The 18,404-nt window shown below is 36.3% G+C and overlaps 4 protein-coding genes across 5 annotated transcripts; 1 reads left to right on the top strand and 3 right to left on the bottom strand.

Annotated features, from left to right (window-relative positions):
- Nucleotides 1-2,471: 2,471 nt before the first annotated feature.
- On the top strand, nucleotides 2,472-9,745 carry LOC129576720 (pro-resilin-like). Its single transcript, XM_055462223.1, has 8 exons — nucleotides 2,472-2,630; nucleotides 7,106-7,343; nucleotides 7,446-7,529; nucleotides 7,849-7,929; nucleotides 8,061-8,171; nucleotides 8,264-8,347; nucleotides 8,949-9,044; nucleotides 9,156-9,745. Exons 1-8 carry the CDS (start codon nucleotides 2,613-2,615, stop codon nucleotides 9,398-9,400), a joined length of 957 nt encoding a protein of 318 aa, XP_055318198.1. The 5' UTR covers nucleotides 2,472-2,612; the 3' UTR covers nucleotides 9,401-9,745.
- LOC129576719 (phospholipase B1, membrane-associated-like) lies at nucleotides 9,534-12,116 on the bottom strand. The gene is made up of 8 exons (XM_055462222.1): nucleotides 12,015-12,116; nucleotides 11,599-11,907; nucleotides 11,353-11,489; nucleotides 11,158-11,274; nucleotides 10,825-10,894; nucleotides 10,538-10,666; nucleotides 10,304-10,465; nucleotides 9,534-10,244 (listed from the first exon to the last, which is right to left on the bottom strand). The coding sequence occupies exons 2-8, from the start codon at nucleotides 11,823-11,825 to the stop codon at nucleotides 9,752-9,754; spliced, it is 1,335 nt and encodes a 444-aa protein (XP_055318197.1). The 5' UTR covers nucleotides 11,826-11,907; nucleotides 12,015-12,116; the 3' UTR covers nucleotides 9,534-9,751.
- Nucleotides 12,117-13,456: 1,340 nt separating this feature from the next.
- Nucleotides 13,457-18,356, bottom strand: LOC129576718 (transcription factor grauzone-like). 2 transcript variants are annotated; one of them, XM_055462221.1, is made up of 14 exons: nucleotides 18,056-18,356; nucleotides 17,641-17,992; nucleotides 17,397-17,568; nucleotides 17,234-17,286; nucleotides 16,772-17,060; nucleotides 16,506-16,690; nucleotides 16,182-16,422; nucleotides 15,736-16,093; nucleotides 15,505-15,651; nucleotides 14,602-15,329; nucleotides 14,380-14,541; nucleotides 14,053-14,308; nucleotides 13,801-13,967; nucleotides 13,457-13,711 (listed from the first exon to the last, which is right to left on the bottom strand). In XM_055462221.1, the coding sequence occupies exons 1-10, from the start codon at nucleotides 18,164-18,166 to the stop codon at nucleotides 15,099-15,101; spliced, it is 2,139 nt and encodes a 712-aa protein (XP_055318196.1). In that variant the 5' UTR covers nucleotides 18,167-18,356; the 3' UTR covers nucleotides 13,457-13,711; nucleotides 13,801-13,967; nucleotides 14,053-14,308; nucleotides 14,380-14,541; nucleotides 14,602-15,098. The 2 variants fall into 2 exon arrangements, with proteins under 2 accessions (XP_055318196.1, XP_055318195.1); XM_055462220.1 differs by having other exon boundaries at nucleotides 14,380-14,521.
- On the bottom strand, nucleotides 13,586-14,422 carry LOC129576552 (uncharacterized). Its single transcript, XM_055461773.1, has 4 exons — nucleotides 14,413-14,422; nucleotides 14,053-14,301; nucleotides 13,801-13,967; nucleotides 13,586-13,711 (listed from the first exon to the last, which is right to left on the bottom strand). Exons 1-4 carry the CDS (start codon nucleotides 14,420-14,422, stop codon nucleotides 13,586-13,588), a joined length of 552 nt encoding a protein of 183 aa, XP_055317748.1.
- Nucleotides 18,357-18,404: the final 48 nt, after the last annotated feature.

The following is an 18,404-nucleotide window of genomic DNA, read 5'->3' as shown; positions in this document are numbered from 1 at the left end:
TTATGGTTGATCGTCGATCTATTAGCCGGATCAAACATTGACGATTTTCTGAATGAATCTTATTTCTTTGTCGTTGTTGTTGTTGCTGCTTTTGGTTCGTTTTGTTTGTTTGATGTCGTCGTCGTCGTGATGATTTTTGCGATTATTTCCGTTGTTTTATACGAGCACATACATCGAATACGCTGTTAATTATGGTATGCGGCTAATGAAATCATCATTTCTTCGGGTATGTGTTGGCCCCTATCTTGACCATATTTATTTCACATGCCGAACTATCGGATCGGAATGTGTACCTGTTGGCGATTTTCTACGATTATTGTGTGTGCTTTTTTCTCCTCTTCTTCTTCTTATTGTGGCTTTGCGTGGCCATATACTCGGTAATGATTTTGCCATCGGGCTATAGCATTATCGAATATCAATGCAATCAAATTAATGCTTAAATTATGTGCTCGCCGGCGACAATACCTGTCTATGTAATGCGTAAGTGATGTATGGCACATGCCTACATGAACTTCATTATTACATCCGATCGAGAGAGAAAAACACACACTATTACGCATTCGACAACAACAATAGCACCAGCACCAATGAAACAAATGCGCTTGGAATTTTAAGCGTGCACTTAAAGCCCATAATATCAGGCTATTGTTGGGCAGCTTTAAAAGTGAAATTTTCAATCGATCCGATACTATCATTAGATAATCTAAATTCCAACTCATTTGTAACAGGAACCATTTTTTTCTTTCAAACCAACTATTTTTATGTAGATTTGATGAAGTCGCTAGATCTTTCTCTTTATTTTAAATTTTTTGTTTCTCATTCCGACGAAAAATGCGTCAACGGTGTGAAAAGCAATGGTTTTTTTTTCATCAAAATATGAAATTTAAATTATAATCATATTCAGAGGTCGATGTGAATACACTCCTTATTTCAGGCTTCATAAACAAATATGTCTGATTGGTTGGCTGTTGCATACAAGTTGTCTTTCGTCAAACAACATCGCCAATATCGCACACACACATTCTCTCTCTTATCAACATCGACCACCGCGCACATTTCATTCTCCTTTCTTTTTATTTCCATAATAATTTCCATAAATCGCCTTATCAAGTGAGAGTGTGTGACAGAGATCAGATGCACGCAACGATGAAACCGAAAATAAAAAAAATAATAAGAGGAAAAGAAATGATTTTGGTTGTTTTATTTCTTTTCGTATCGGACTGGACAATAGATTCCGAGTTTAACCGGTCGGTCGTCACTTTGTGTACAATTATAATTATGTATGCAAAAAAGAAAACCCCGAAAAAATTTATTTAAATTTGTTTTTCTTCTTTATCCATACCGAGTTAACCGGCCCGAGAAAAGAACGGCGTAATGAAATCAACACACACACATCTCGTTGTTCACGTAGAAAGAGAAAAAAAACGATATTTATTAATTGCCTTCACATAACCGGCATGTGCGCGCATTTCCTTCATTTTCCGTCAAAGCCAGACTGCACTTTGAATGGGATGTGTAATGTGTATGGTTACCGCATAAATTTCAACTGTGCGAGAATCGCTTAAACTTGTCCAATAGCTGTCGATTATTTTGATTGGATTTTGATGCACCTCGCCAAATCCAGTGGTTATCTCTCGTTTGAATTAATCTTTAATAATCTAGCATAGCCAACCATTTTCACCACTATTCTCCCCATCGTAAACACCAATTCGGATAGAAAAAAAATAGTATACGTGCCAAAATTCTTATGTCCAACTCATTAGCCAGTCCAGTTCAATCCAATCTGTTTAAATAATTGCCGCCACATTTACGTTCACTTTTTCTCTGTTGTTCGACAAATTATATAAAAGAAAAAATAAAACAAAAAAATACCATATCGACACACAATGTTGACACTACTGCCTATAATTTTCTTTGGACTTTCTTGAAGAGAACAAACCGATGACGAAATCAGCAGAGAAGCAAAATGAATTCATGTTTATTGTTCACATTGTTGAACAACACCATGTTCGTTGCACGTAGGTCGAACGGGCTTAAGTGGATGGTGCTCGCGACCTAGCGTGAGATATTGATCATTGAGTATTATATGAAAGAAAACATGAAACAAGTTCAAAATCTTTATCGTTACCAGTTCATTCGATTTGCTACAGAAAAACATAGCCAAAGTGTGCGAACGGTCGCTCATATCAGAGCCCCATAGATGATGCCAAAGCTAAATGTGAATACGGCGGCACGTCGAGAGTATAGCATCAGACCCATAATCGAACAACTTTGTGCTGCTGCTGCTGCTTCTGCAGCCATTGCGATAGCTGCCGCTTTTTTTCTCTTTTTCCTCATTTTGGTACTTTTCCTCTCTTTTCGTCGTCATCAGTGTATTCGTCGGCGCGCTTTGTTTTTTGGTGGTACAGCTGGATGAGATGAAGAGCACGCGACATTTCGTATATAAAGATGCTGTTTGGCAATCTCAAGACATTACTCGTGAATTCGTTTTCGGTGAAAAGACAAGTGCTCCGTGTGCGCGCATCATTTTTGTGCAACAAAACAGCCCAAAACAGGATTACAACGAATCTTCCAAGTGGATTAACTAAATAAATATTTTAAATTTTTTCAAAATGAACAAATTCAGTGTGGTAAGTGTCCAAGGCAGTTAAACCGAACCAAAAATATCAAGTCAAACTTTTTTTTATTTCAATTGTCAAACATTCAACGTGGTGATCGTTTTAAGTGTGATAAGAATTTGATTCAACTGGTGCCGTTTTGACGAAAATAACATAATGAAATGGCCGATCTTTTGATTGATTGCAATTGCATCTTCAGTTTAGATCATAACATCAGTGAACGCTTTTCAAGCTAAATGGATCGATTGAACCGACCGCCATAACGGTCGTCGATTGATTTTTTGTTTATTCTGATTGATGATTTCACACGTGTTTTCTCCCCAGGAAATTTATTTGGCCAAATTTTCAAATTTTCTTGTTTTCTACGAAAAGAAAAACATGAGCAAAGACTTAGTTTCGAGATATCGAAATTTGTCGTTCAACAAATATATTCGTGCCGATAAGAATCAGTTTTCATTTCACTTCCCGCTTTCATTGTCTTTGTTGTATGTCCCCAGCAGCATCACAAATTTCAACGGAAACGCCCGTTTTTCACTTTACCCGGGGAAAAAGCCACCGGGTTTTGATTCAATTACATCACGTTATCTTTAAAAAATTTGGGACGCTTTTTCGATTGACAATTGAAATAATAATCTAAATTTAATTGATGTGTCAGCAAGCCGTGCTTGTAATGAATACCATGAGATTGATTCACATTGCCAAAAATTATTTACACTTCATTTTTCGACAGTCGGCTGCAGTTTTTTTTTTAAATCTTCTCCTGTATACTCGTTTTTCTTCTTTCCCGATGAAAGCAAAAAAAAAAAACAGAAGAAGAAAAAAATAGAAAACAAATGGAGGCTCAAGCAATTGAAATATGCCTGCAATACAAAAAACAGAAGATTTCCGCACAAATATTTGAATGACAACGTAATGTGAATCAAGTAATCATTAAACAATTGTAATGTGAAGTAAGTCATAATGTTTGCAAAAGTTCAAACGAAAGCAAATTCATTCATTGAATGTGTTCAAAGGGATGCTCGTTGTTCTTATATTCGATAAAAGCGCGTTAAATGGTTTCGTAATCTCTTTCTGTCGGTTTTTCTTCGTTAATTAGTCTTTCGATATTGCTGTTTGCGTTCGTTCGTGCGTTCGCTCGCTTACTCTCTTCGCATCTCCACTTTGAAACGCATTCGCGTTTTTTTATGCACTGAATTCGGTGGATATCGGAATAATGTCCATGAATCATTTTCAGTGTTGGGAGAAAGGAATTGGCTTCGCAAATGCACTTCTGTGTATGCTTTGGATCAATATTATTTGCTAATTTAAAGACATTCAACGATATAAACTAATTGATCGGCAGCACGATAATTCGCTGCAATCGGAAGAAAACATTATGCCTTATATAATGGCATAACGGGCACGCGCATAAGAAACGAAGAAGAAAAAAGCAGCAACAAACATACAACCGATTGAACGCGGTCGGATGGAAGTAGATAATTAATCAAATTGATCGTTCTGATGTCACCATAAATAAGGAGATTATGAGTGTGCACAGCGGGCGATAATTGAAACTGAAAAAACAAAAAACAAAAACGAAGGATAATTTGTGCGAACGAATATCTGGCGGCAATATGACCAATAGTCACTTTCACTGTAAGCACATTGCAATGTGCTGAAACGTATATCAATCGATCGCGCACGAAAGTGCAGAGAAAAAAAGTGAAATGAGACACGTAAACTCACCATTAAGCCATTCTGCACAATCATTCTGGACGAAGGCAACGGCCAACTGAATATCCAATTTGTTGTTGTTCGATGATGACAATACGTTAAATGGTGCACAAAGAGAGATTGTATTGTATAAAATGTAGATGAGCTAAAATGAGGAATTTGACATGGATTTTGTTTCAAATTCAATTTTGGTGAATTGGTGAATTGATGAGATTGAGAATATAAATCATGCATGGGCTAAAATCAATTCGAGATTTCACCCAACATCGAAAAATCAATCGAATCGCTGGAATGACTTGAACTCGACGCGTCAGCTTTTTTGATGGGCACCGTTTTTTTTTCTCTGTATTTCTTGCCATGATCAATCAAACATACTTTATTACATCATTAAATGTGAAAGAGACATGGAAGAAATGGAGAAAGAAATTTCGTGTTGGTACTTTTTTCTTTCTCTCCCTCTCTCTCTCTCTCTCTCTCTCTCTCTCATCTAAACATTTGCCCACGGTGTCAGTCAAAAATCACCAAATCGTAACGAAATTTTTTTTTAGCTCAGAAATCAAAGTGTGTGTTTTTTGCCCTCTCCTTCTTTTTTTCCAAACAACGGAAATCTCAGTGTGACTAGTAATAGTTCTGAAAAAAAAATGAAAACCACACACTTCCTAAGCATTGAAACACTGATGGCTTACATCTTTAATTTCATTTAGATGGATAATAAGCATTACCGATGGTGACGTGATTGTGGCTTGTCTTTCATTTCTGCTTACACGACGATAGCACGAATTCAATTTCTTCCTTTTGATTTGTCACGGAAAACACGAAACGAACTGACTGTCGACGGATTATTATATAAATTCACAAATTATGAGACACGATGATGACTCGAGTTCGCGTCTCAATTTCGCTCAATCTCTATCGCCGCGCTATTACAATGATTATGATCATAAATATACATACAATTATGCTTAATTTCATTTGTTCAAAGTGGTTTTCGTTTCACTCCTGTTTGTGTGGTGTCAATTTTAAGCGCGGTCGTTCGCGCGCTTGAGTGATTCAGCTGTCTTGCTTCTTTCACGATCATTGCTTCATCAATTTTATTTGCATCGCATTTTTTCGTATAAACAAACCCGCAAACAAAAAATGACAAACCAAACGAAGATTATGCGTATTAAATTCATATGTGAATTTTGAATGGAATTAATTGAATGAGCATATAACAACAACAGCAACAACAACACAAGGGAATCACTAACAAAGTTCCGACGAAAGTGAATTTGGTGAGAAATACGGTAAACGTTGTAAGTGTACAGATTGGTTCCGTTTCTGTTCGTTCACCATATGCACGAAAGACAAAGAGGAGAAGATAACAAGCGATAAAAATCGAATGCCACAAAGAAAGGAGAAAAACAAAACATTCAAAAACAAAAACAAAAACTGTTCCAACAGGTAGAGTGAAATGCTGCTGGCACTGCTATCAAAGGTAATCGATTTCGATGGCATCTACGTGAACGCGGACACAAACACACAAAAATTCGCATAAAAGAGAATGGCACCAGAAAAATACATATTGTGTTTTTAAATATGTATAAAGTATTTATATTAGTGACAATAAAATGCGAACACATCACATTTATATTGAGGGAAGAAAGCAGCAGCACACTCGCCGCAAAGCACCAGACGAAAGAAAGGCGCTCTTGGAAAGGCGAGAGGCCAAAATGAATAATGCAATGCAGCATCACACGAAGCATCGAATCAAATGAGCATTAAAAATACAGAAAAAAAAACAACACAAAATCCCGTTATAAAGACAAAAATGAAGTGGCTGCTGCTACTTCTTCTGTTGCTTCGTAGCCCAGTCGTGATCATCACAAAAAACGCATATTCAATGCAAATTAATAGGCAATGAAAGAGAAATCTTCCGTTTTCAACTAAGTCGTCTTCATTTTTATCTGTTTTGAATTGTTGCCATTTGTGTGTGCAGCGTGCACTGAAGCCCATATAAAACTGTGCGACAGCAGCACCAGAAACGGCAGCGGCGGCAAAAGTGCACATCGTGTGCTAATGTGCAATGGCAAAAGGTGGTATTTTGATGATGACTATCCGATACGGGTGTTGTACTCAGGGCACAAGCCATTAGTCACAATGTTGCTCAGTTTCATGGTAAATATCATATAGTCGGTGGAGGCATGTCATGCCGTGTACCGCAACAAACGAAATTCAAGTTTGAGGTCATCATTAGAGCTCTTCGATTCTCCATCGCCTTCAAATACCATTTGTTGTTGTCGGTGTTGCCCCGTTGAATTGGGACTGCCTAGAGTGCTGCTGCTGCATCTTTTTTCCTTTCGCAAATCATTTGTAAAGTAAATTTGAGCAAAATATAGTGTTTATAATCGCACGATGAAAACGAAATACTGAACCTTGATCGCATAACATTTTGGAAGCAACAATTGCTCAGTTTGTAATTTGTTTGCTACGATCTTCGTTCTCTCTGCACCATTTGTAGACTATATGCATCGAAATTATTCGCACACACGAAAAACAAAATAAATTTCAACGATGGCAACCAAACCGGTTTCGGTTCACAGAAGAAACGAAAGGGAAAGCCTTTCGTTTTTTTTTTCTTCTCTCCATGAATGTTTGAAATGCGATTCCAATCGGTCTTTTCATCGCACGAAAAAAAAAATAAAATAAAACGTATCATTTTAATTCGCGGATTTTATGAAAGTTTCACCAACTCAAGTGGTTCTTTTGTTTTTTTTTTCTGTCTTTTTGTATAGATTTTGTCACTTGTTTGCGTCACTTTGACATTGGCCGAACCACCAAGCAATTCATATGGACCACCACCGCCAAGCAGCTCCTATGGTGCGCCTAACGTGGGATTGTCAGCCGGTCATGGAAGCGGGTATCAAGCCGTTGGCAGTGGATATCAAGAGAGCGAAGGTGCCAATTTGGATCCACAACTCTTGCACAAAATCGAAGAAATTTTGTTAGACGAAGAAAACCATAAGAGTAGCCGTGAGTGTATTCTAGTTTTGATTGAAAAGTTTAAATTGTTCTCTGGTTGATCGATCACAACTAAAGTTATTTCAATTTTTTTGTTGTCGACCTTCTTTCTAGGTGGTGGTTCATTGTCCAGCAGTTACGGGCCACCATCCAGCAGTTACGGGCCACCACCTTCCGGACAACACGAGCATGTTGTTGGTACGTACATGCATTGCCAATTAAATTTGCGATTCTAATTACAAAACCATGGATGCAAAAACGATCACATTGACTTTGACCTTGCTCATCAATTCACATTTGTGCAATACAACAATTTATAGCAGCAATAAATACTCAGTCAACAGTGAATGAACACATTTGTTATGCACAAAATGTCACAGTTGGCAGCAGTTAATGTGCCATGTGGGTCACGGCTCATTTTTATGATCGTTTTGTGTTGATAGAAATTTGTGAAAAATTGAATAGCACTTCGAATCGAACGATTTTCAAAATCAACATAATTGTTTCATGGTTTTAGGCATTAAACTTGGTCACATAACTCAAGGACTGCAAGTTGCTCAATTCCACCAATCCGCACATGCCCCATCAAGTAGTTATGGTGAGTTATTGCAATTAGTATATTTCGATTAACATTCATAGTAGATCAAACATAAGCGGCAAAAACAAATGGTGTCGTCGCAATGAATCACGAATATAATAATTTCTAATTTTTTTTCCTACCTATTCCAGCTGTCCCATCGTCCTCATATGGCCCACCACCAACTCAGTCATACTCAGTCCCATCGTCTTCATATTCTGTTCCATCCTCATCGTACTCAGCCCCATCATTCCATGCTCCAGGTGAGATATTTTTCTGTTAAAATTATTTAGTTATTAGCTGAGACAAGATTCTGATTTATTCATGCATTTCTAACATTTTTCGTTTATTCCAGCTGTCCCATCATCATCGTATGGCCTTCCAAGCTTATCAACCTCATATGCAGCTCCATCAACCAGTTTCTCGGCTCCAATCTCAGGTAAGTGATGCAATCCAAAGGATGTTTCACAGGGAATATCATGGAAATGGCCCATTTCACGGGCTTATGTTTTATGCACTAGATTTAACTATTTTCTTGAGTAGAAAATCTATTAATTTAGTTTAAATTTCCCTCAAGTAAGCTAGGACACTCTCCAATAAATTGCCCTTTTCCAGAGTTGTCAGAAAAATATCCTAATTTTCAGAAATCAAAGCGTTGGATGACCAAACTCGCTGTTTCGATTTTGAAATTTTTATGTTTTCGAGTCTCGATTTCGAAAAGTAGCTTTTTGAGCATTTTTAAACCATATGTCATTGCAAATTCGAATTTCCAATTCAGTGTATGTCCTCATTTATCATTTGAAAACATGAAACCCAGCAAGGTTTTCAGCATTATCTCTAGAACTTATTCGTTTGAGTGAATGTGTAATTTTTGCGATGGTATTTGAAGATTTGAATGCGTTGTCTTCGGGAACAACTCTTCATAGCAAAAAATGGCAATGATCAATTGAAAAGAAATCGACTTTTAATCAAGTTTCGAAGAATAAAACAATTGACTCAATTCGAAGAGCAATAATCAATGTAATTTTTTTGTTCAACAGTGCCATCATCATATCAATCACATGGTGGAGCAAGCTTGTCAAACACATACTCAGCTCCAGCCATTCCGTCCCTAAGCTACGGAGCCCCAGCTCGTGGTAAGTCATATTTTCAATTTAATTCGAACTACAAAAAGCACATTGTCTGGCGAAGAGTGCTTCATCGAAAACAGAGATATGATCAATTTCTTTCTTGTATTTTTTTTTCAGCCCCTGCATCCACCTATGGTGCACCGGCACCAAGCTTCTTGCCATCATCAACATTCTCATCATACACCACCTCATCAAATTTCCTGGCGCCACCACCTTTGCCATCGACATCATATTCCGCGCCACGCCGTCCAGCTGCCGTGTACGGTGCCCCTAGCCAACAAACCATTTACATCATTCAACCAAGAACACCCACCTCATCATATTTGCCACCAAATTCATATCTACCACCTCGTCATCACTAAACACCATTCATCACCTCACCTCGCCACAATTTAGAGCGTTTAGAGAAAATACAATTTAAGTAAATTCCTCTTCAGCTAACGTACAAACAAAATTCCTGTGCGAGTTACAAAACAGAAAAACAAAGCTCATGGCTAAATTAACAAGAAAATTCTTTATTTATTTTGTTTCATCGAAAACCTTTGTTTTAAAAATAATAAGTTAAACGACCAATATTGTGTGGGCACAACCAAAAAAAAAAATTGCTGTGTCTCCGTTGCATTCTAGGTAATTAAAGTCAATCACATTTTGTATATAAAATTATTCAAAATCGACGAAAATAAAAGATTGAAAACAACAATAACAAATCGAATTTATCTCGGTGAAAATGGTTGGCTATTGAAATAGGTTCTTAAATATGGATTTTCTTCAGTCGGACACAAAAACTCCTTGAATAACGGCTTAAGACCTATTGTTTTCAAGCCCGTTGGCTGAAGCATGTTATTCCAAAGACCTGCAGCAGAGACAGCATGTCCCTTCTGACTTAAATGAATGCAATCCACCGACATTATTGTCATATCTGGCTTCTTAACATGATCCAAAAATACTGAGGCATCCTTGAAAAATGGCTGATAAACAACTGTAAAGTCCTTTGTATGAAATTCATCTCGATAGCTCACTCGTTCCATGATTTTCACAAAATTTCGTTCCAGCCGACGATATAAATTGCGTGCCTTTGAGTATGCTGGTCCAAAGAGGCAGGAGCATTCGATTGGTCGGCTCAGATGACACTGCCATGGAACTTGAACACGATCCATCGAAAAAGATAAACTCACCAGCGGTGATGGCACCAGATTCACAAACGTTCTACCAATTAATAGAAAACATCAACTTTGAATTGATTTTAAATCGCAAACTACACTTACCTTGGCATATTGTCACGAAGATAGCGCAACGTTTTTATCAAGTATTTTTCTTGACTCCGATTTATCCATTGCGTAGCGTTTGTTTGATAGCAAACATCTGAACAAAAATCATTACCACCAATCATAAATGTTAAAAGTTTCCAATGACTCGTCATGTTTACACTGTGTGAAATAAAGTGAATCCACTTTGATGAAAGTTTCAAAGTTTGTTGAATAAATTTTGTTGATATTTACCGTCGATCTAATTTCATGCGATGCAACAACTTTTCCGCATTGTACGGCATATCACTTGTGGTTGCAATATTCTCAGCAACATTGAATTGAGCCGAACGGTGCACATTGTATGAGTCTTGTAGCGAATATCTGTAAGTAATTTTCGAGTGTATTTAATAAAGTTCAAAACAATTTGTCTAATTTGTGTCAACAATCTTTCAATACAGTTTCACTATGTGAAACCTATTTTACTTATCAACACCACTTATATTAGCACATTTCTTGAAACATTTCGTTTCTAAACTTACCCAAACAAACGCGGATTGAACTCCTTTAGAATGTTTGGCAGCGTCAGATGCGTACGGAATGTTCCTTGACCTTTAGTTAGGGTTAGAGAAAATTTTGATATTCAGTAAAAAGAAATATCGAACGAAAATTAATTTATTGACCATTTCAAGGGCTCAAAATGTTATTTCTTTGAAATGGATCTTGTGTGTTAAAAATCGATAAAAATATGTCAACATTGAGTGACCCAATAACATATAATTGGTGGAAAACAGCTTAGAAATATTAAATTGTTAACATTTTTCCGTTGTTCTTAAAAGATTGAGTTCATGAGGTGCCATATCGTTTCAACAAACCTCCAATGCACCACGATAAACCGCGATTTTCCACAAGCACTTCCCACAAAGCGGCTGAATTTGCTGCTGTAGCACTGGTCAATGAATCGCCAACAGCAGCCACAATATCAATATCACCTAAGAATAAGTGTATCCAATTATTTTTCAGTCTTTTTTGTTCAATTTTCAAATGATTTTGCGGTTTTTCAGCCCAACCTGGTCTCAGTTCATGTACACTTTCTGGTACAGTTCTGCTTCGAAATCCGCTTGTTTTGCATGGAAACGGAATGTTGTTTGGTATGCGATTTTGAAGGAATTTCCCAGTTTGTCGTTGGCCAGTTCCACCTAACACACTTTGCACACGGAAAATTCAATGAGAATACATGTCACTTGAGATGGACATTTGTTGAGTATGACAAATTTTATGAAGCATTTATTGCACACGCCACACGTTATACGTACTTATTATACACATCTCGAATCATGCGATAAAATTGTCGAATTCGAACGGACGCATCCAAATGGCTGGTCACTATATCATCATCATATGAATGCGTACGAGTTAAATTTGTGATAACGCTGCCGCGTATTCGATTAATTCGATTTGATCCAGTTCGTTGACTAGAGCACACATTATTCGAAATTAAATACGAAATACAAATAAATAAAACTAACCGACTTTTGTCCATAGTTTAATGTCCAACTTTAAAATTGCCACTATCGCGATATCAGTCCGGCATCGACTAGTTAAATTCAATGCTTCAAATCATACTGAAAGTAAAAATCAATTATCAAACCACATCGATGGCGATTTAATTACAGTCAACCAGACAACCTGATTCACGTGAAAAAGTGATAGAAATTTTAATAAAAATTACAAGAAGAAAGGAACTGCAACACCCATTTTTTAAGCGAGTACGCATATGTAATTCCATTGTTACCGAGTGAATAACATCGATTATTATACATATCGACGAGACTGACGCAATAACATCAGTACGCGTAACACATACTGCGACTGTTAAATAAACGCAACCATACGGTTGATTCAATGCGGAATTTAAAAAAAAGAGTCACAAAAGTGATATCACTACTCGCAACTGAACTTACGTTACGCCAAGTTCATGCCATGAATGTCTAATCCGGTTGTCAAACGATTTTCAAGTAAATTGTATAAAGTCAGAGAGAGCCCGTGTGTTAAACAAATTCAATTACATTTATTTTCTAGAGATTTTATTAAGCTTAATAACTAAAAAAAAAGAATTAATATGATCGGGTTATAATATCGGTCTGAAAACTATTAAATTGGATTTTTAAATACGAGTTTCCCTCAGTCGAACTTTTTTTTTATCATAACAACATTGCCATATAGGTTCATGCTCGAATATGATCAAAACTCCTCATCGGGAAGACACTCACAAATTCGCCTTCCATTTAACAATTTTTCTGATCACATATGACGTCGTAGCTCCCTTCACAGCCAGAAAACCAAAGACAGCAAAAGTTACTCATATCAAATCTTGAAGTCATTTTCAGTGGTGTGTTACTATGAAACAAGATCAAATATCAAAATTCCGTCAGGCGGGATCGAAAGCAATTGCAATTACCTTCAAATTGAGGTATTTATCATTCTAATAGCCCCAACCAATTTCAAGAACGGTACATTGATATATACCTAGGCTTCCGAAACCACCTTACTCAAAAAGTATACTACTGTATGGAAGAAAGTGGTTTTTTTTCTACATTTTTCGAATTTTTGAGGCCAACTTTCGAATACCGATCGGTGGTTTTGAAAATCTCTGAAAAAAAAAATTTGGTCAAGTTTCTTGTGTCATGTGTGAATAACCGTTCAAAGATGCAATATTCAAACATTTTTTGTGAAAATGTTTAGTACCCATGGAAAAAAATGTTTGAAATTTCGAAGAAAAAAAATCATGTCACTTTGATTTTTGTGTCAAGTGAATGTTTTGTTTTCATGTCAGTTCGAATCGTCAACTGATGATGGAAGCATTGATTCCGAATTGTATAGATATGATCAATTTCTTAATGACGTGTATTATCTGATGAAACCAAAAATTATTCATCTAGATATGAATTAATTTTTACGGTCTAACTCATCAACAAACAAGGATATCGAAAGCTCCTCTGGACCAATCAAAGAAATTATCCTGAGTATTAACAGACTTGGCGAGCAATTCTGTTCATCGATCATCGTTGGTCGTTGCCGCTGCCATTTTATCCAGTAGACAAGTAAATTAACATCATCTCAATGACAGCATACCTCATTCTCGTCACCATAAATAAATAAATAAATGCAATGTTTCGCATCCCGATATTCTATAATCCATATTATTTTTTATTCAATTTAAATGTAAAAAATACAGAAAATTTGTTTGAATTTTTTTTAATTTAATTAGTTTTAATAAATATTAAATAGTTTTTTTTCAAATTATGATTCGGTTTGTTCGTTAAGGTTGATGCTTAAGAGTTTGGTGGCGCCTTCGATGCAACCAGTTTGACTGACACTGTTCAGATCATATGGATCGAAATCAAATGAACCCAGATTTTCATATAGCTGAAAGAAAAATATGTATTTAAGAAAAGGTAAGCATTTGTTTTGTTGACGGAATAAAAATGGAATTATGAGTGTAATGAATGGCTTACGTTGTCAACGAAATCATTTTCAAGATCTCGTGTGCGTGACCAGAGTGTTGCATGTTGCGAAAATTGCACGTCACCATCATTTATTTCTTTGTCACAGTTTGAAATGACAGCGTAAGATTCATAGTCCGTTGAAATAACGGTGAAATTTGATTCGATAATTTGACCACCTAGAAAGAATTTCATTAATTTTCATTAAATAAGATTCCACTACCGACACCTAAACTTCAATCTGACGTGTTTTTCAAATTTTACCCGACAAATTCGGTGGATTGTAACTCATTTTAGCTGCTTCTTCTAGCACATCCAAATAATTCGTCGAGTGTGTTTCATACTTGGCTGGTTTTTCATCAACAAAACCCGTGTACAATTCAAATTGTGTATTCACAACAAATCGACTCGTTTCGTTGCTGTGCGTCACCGTATAGAATTCACAAGATGGGTATTCATGTTGGTCTTGTTCCTCCGTCGGTTCTTGATCGGGTTGCACTTGATACCAAACACCTAAAAACTATTCAGATTCTTGAAATGAAACTGTTCAAATTTTCGAATTTTATTCGAAAATAGGTGAAAAACATATACTCGCTCCATGTCGAATTCAGACATCGGTGTTACTGCAGGACATCCCCTCTGATAGACTCGATCCGTTTTGACACAATGAAAAATTAACACTATGCATAACAGAATCTTTTCCATTTTAACTCGTCAAGCCAAATGAATGTCTCTGGTGGAAATTTTTATTTTCTAAAATTTCATTTCAATCGGAAGTTCTTTAAATAATTTTCGAACCTTTTTTACACTCACCCAATTATTTAATGCAAAATGTATCGATCGCAGTAATTTTTTTTTTTCGTCTTCTTTGAAGAAAAAAAAACACAATATGATGCGACCTCTACGAAGTTCACACTCGAAATGAGTAAACGGTCAAAATCAGTGATCGTTTAAAAAGTAGGCACATTTGCAGTGCTTGCAATTACGTATCAATGGGAATACCCATAGTTGCAATATTATTCCACTTATATGCATTGAAAAATACTCAGGTAAAAAAAAATGCTTGTCGATGAGCAAATGTATGGCCGTTGCAATAAAAACTATGTACGTTGGGAACACGTACTGTCCCTATATTGCGAAATCAATGGTGTTGAATTCAAAAGTCCAGTCGGCTTTTCCTTCCATCTATTTATGCAATGCTTATACCAATGCTATGATTCATTCGAAAGTCAAAGAGAGAAAACCGATTTCCGTTTATACTTTGTTCATGTGTTTCTTTAGTAATAATTTTCAAAAATCGTTAAAAAAATTCATTTTAAAATATTTTTTTTCGATTTCCATTCTTCTGGATGCGCTTTCTTTTGATGTGAATACATATTTGGACGCCAAATGAATGCTTCAGGACAAAAGGAGCACTTGTAAAGTTTTTCGCCCGTGTGCGTTGCAATGTGATCTTTAAGTGCTGCAGCGGCTTTGAATGCTTTTGCGCATAAATGACACTGAAAATTCTGAGCAACATGAACACTTTTCATGTGGCACACCTGGAAAAACAAAACAAATGATGATGAAAATTGGAGTGGCGGTCATAACGCCCCGGACGGACAGCATTCTTCTATTGCAGTATTATTCTACATTAGAGTAGGCTATCCGTCCAAAGCGTTATGACCGCCACTCGAAAATTGAAATATCACATTATGATGAATTATCTTCACATACCAATGCCGCTGGATTTGGAGCGACTTTATCACATAATTCACATTTCACCGGCAAAGCCATGTGTATTGAGTCGACATGCTTCTTGAGTCGATATTTGTTGATGAATGATGCATCACACATTGTGCATTGAGAACGTTTCGATGGATCCTGGAAGTGGGAACAATTTTCGAAAATTATTCGATTTCATCACACACACACACACACAGAAAAAAAATAATCAAAAACTTTCACCTTTTGATCATCCAAATGTACGAATCGTATGTGCGTTTTAACAGTCGTTTGAGATACAAATGTTTTACCGCAAATCTCACAAATGACACCTTTCGAATCTCGATTCTGACTGTGCGCATACCGAATATGATGGTTCAATGATTGTTCCGTTGAGTATTGCTTGTTGCAATGCGAACAGGGAATTTTCTTCCTCACCTTGTCATCGTGCATTTTCATATGTTTTTTCAAATAATGATTACAATGGAATGCTTTATGACATTTTGGACATGAAAATCGTTTTTCTTCCACGGCTTTATGTTTTGATATGTGCACTGTTAAGTGTATCTTTTGATTGAAGCACTTCCCACAGTATCGGCATCTAAATTTGGGTTTGTTGTAGATAGGGAAACAAAACATTAATACAATTTCACTATTCATGATCACCAATTAGATCAAGACTGGCATACTTGAGATACTCTGGATTAATATGCCATCGGAAGTGATCGTCGATAGTTTTGGGTTTCATGAATTTTTTATCACAACACACTAGATAACCGTTGATTTCATGGGCGCTTCGATAATGTTGTTTTGCATCTTGGAATGTTGCGAATTGCACATCATCGCATAAATCGCATCGCATCGTGAAAAAATCAGACAAATCATATTTTTTATGTTCCGCAGCAGTGTTTGAGTCATCTGAATCTGATTCTTTTGGAAAATAAATATTAAAATGAAATTTAGACAAATATCCGCTTAATTCGGTTTGTTCACAAATGACGAACGAAATTTACCGATTCCATGATTATACTTTCGATGTATGTTCAATAGTTCGTTTGATGCGAATCTTGCTCGGCATATGATGCATATGTACGCATTTTTCTGAGCATCAGTCAAGTGTCTAACTATATGTTTGCGAACCAAATCGTAACGTTTCAGCACATTGCCATGGACAAAGCGTGAACCACAAAATTGACATCTATAATCGAGAGTTACAGAAATTTGATCTGTTTATTTATTTTTCAGTAACAAATTGGTTTTTAAAAGAAGCTTAGCTTACTTGTAATATTCTGGGTACAAATGGAATATGACGTGCTCATTGACTTGTTCAATTGTTTCCAATTTTAAACCGTTGCAACATTTTAAGTAGCAGTATTTCATTGCATGCTGTTGATCGTGATGGGCTTGAATTTGTTCCAATGATGCTGGTAGGTGCTCGCTACAAATATCACAGGCTGCATCGTAATATTTCGACAGAATCTCTTCAATTTTGTTCGAATTTGGAAACTCTATGATGTCTTTGTTCATTGTTAATGTATCCAGTTGCTTTTTCAACCTTTCCATTTTGTCTGCAATTTTGTTTTTGTTTAAATAATCATTAATATCCAATTCTAATTGGAAAAACGTCATCAATATTTCACTATTATTAAATAGTGAAAGAAGACAATTGATTAGTTGCATCAATAAAAGGTTTTAATATAAATTATGGCACTGAATATATCCGCCGCTGAAAAGTCGCTACCTTTATAGTGTACACTCCTTATGTGTGCGTCCAATGCAATCCGATGCGGGCATCTGGAATTGGTGTAATACAAAATGTAATGTTTGTCATTCAATCGGAAATTATCTTATTCAAATTTTGCAAATTAAGCATTTTAATGGCCAAATAATATCACAACTCATACCGTTCGGAGCAAATTGGGCACATATACTTGACATGTCTCAGTAGATGCTCAAGAATTTTCTGCTTTGACGATAATGTATGCGAGCAAATATCACAGATGAACTGCTTTTTGTGTGTATGATAATATGTGTTTTTGGAACGCGTCTGTCTAATACTGTATTCGGGATCTGAATCTGTGGAATCCAACAGACAATTGCCTTGAGTCAAAACGCACCTGATTTCATTCCATTTAAATTGTCTTTTACCTGATTCATTTCCGTATTCCGTTCGTTTTGTTGTGTTGGAACAGTCATCTTCCAATGTTTCCGCATATTCCATTGATTCGATGAAAATCGATTTGCACGTTTCATACTCCACATTTTGTTCTTCATTCACCGATGCCAGTACATCGATTGGTTCTACGGTTGCAGTGTCTATGTTCAGATGAATCGGTTCTAAAACATCAACAAAGTGATTGGTTTCACGCTCGTATTTGACGAAATCGTTCAAGTATCTGGCTTGAGCTGTCTGTACGCTTGTATGGAATTCATGAAAGTTGTCGATTTTTGTCCAACACTCCATGCACACGTGATTTGGCAATGGATCCGCTTCAATCACCTTCAAATTAACAGAAATTCATCGATATGCCACCAAATCGCATAATCCAAATTCAATATTTACCTCACCAACATGTTTACTAATTATTTCAGCCACATTTTTATTCGGCGCTACAACGCTGAAAATATTTATGCAGTCCGTGTTATTTAATAGACACAAACGACAAATTTCCATTTTATTTTTTTCAACCGATAAATAATACAAAATTTTGACTTAAGCTCTGAATAATTTATTCAGTAGAATCGATTGTTGCAACAGCTACACCGTTGAATTGTGTTTATCGCCTCGGTGTTTATATATTTACACTATTTTTTACTGTCAGACTTGTCAAAGCATGCATACGCGTGGGAACGCATTGCGCTGCAATCAAATATTTACCGGGAAATTGAACAATTCAGTGAAGGTCATTTTA

This window comes from Sitodiplosis mosellana, unplaced genomic scaffold (assembly GCF_009176505.1).
Source record: "Sitodiplosis mosellana isolate CC-2019 unplaced genomic scaffold, AAFC_SMos_1.0 Smas_scaffold_6191, whole genome shotgun sequence".
In the NCBI taxonomy this organism is placed as follows: Eukaryota; Metazoa; Arthropoda; class Insecta; order Diptera; family Cecidomyiidae; genus Sitodiplosis; species Sitodiplosis mosellana.
The sequence above is the reverse complement of the archived record's forward strand: the minus strand, read 5'-3'. Positions and strand labels throughout refer to the sequence as shown.

What these genes read in the sequence shown, in the direction of transcription:
- LOC129576720 (XM_055462223.1), top strand. An exon ending in ACAACACGAGCATGTTGTTG is followed by an intron (nt 7,530 to 7,848) that starts GTACGTACATGC and finishes TCATGGTTTTAG; the next exon opens with GCATTAAACTTGGTCACATA. An exon ending in CCCATCATTCCATGCTCCAG is followed by an intron (nt 8,172 to 8,263) that starts GTGAGATATTTT and finishes CGTTTATTCCAG; the next exon opens with CTGTCCCATCATCATCGTAT.
- LOC129576719 (XM_055462222.1), bottom strand. Translation starts at nt 11,825, where the DNA reads ATGGACAAAAGTCGGTTAGTTTTATTTATTTGTATTTCGTATTTAATT. An exon ending in CGCATGAAATTAGATCGACG is followed by an intron (nt 10,466 to 10,537) that starts GTAAATATCAAC and finishes TATTTCACACAG; the next exon opens with TGTAAACATGACGAGTCATT. An exon ending in CTTCGTGACAATATGCCAAG is followed by an intron (nt 10,245 to 10,303) that starts GTAAGTGTAGTT and finishes ATTAATTGGTAG; the next exon opens with AACGTTTGTGAATCTGGTGC.
- LOC129576552 (XM_055461773.1), bottom strand. An exon ending in CAATCCACCGAATTTGTCGG is followed by an intron (nt 13,968 to 14,052) that starts GTAAAATTTGAA and finishes AATTCTTTCTAG; the next exon opens with GTGGTCAAATTATCGAATCA. An exon ending in AAAATGATTTCGTTGACAAC is followed by an intron (nt 13,712 to 13,800) that starts GTAAGCCATTCA and finishes TTTTTCTTTCAG; the next exon opens with CTATATGAAAATCTGGGTTC.
- LOC129576718 (XM_055462221.1), bottom strand. Translation starts at nt 18,166, where the DNA reads ATGGAAATTTGTCGTTTGTGTCTATTAAATAACACGGACTGCATAAAT. An exon ending in TGCCCAATTTGCTCCGAACG is followed by an intron (nt 17,287 to 17,396) that starts GTATGAGTTGTG and finishes CACCAATTCCAG; the next exon opens with ATGCCCGCATCGGATTGCAT. An exon ending in CTCCAAATCCAGCGGCATTG is followed by an intron (nt 15,330 to 15,504) that starts GTATGTGAAGAT and finishes TTGTTTTTCCAG; the next exon opens with GTGTGCCACATGAAAAGTGT.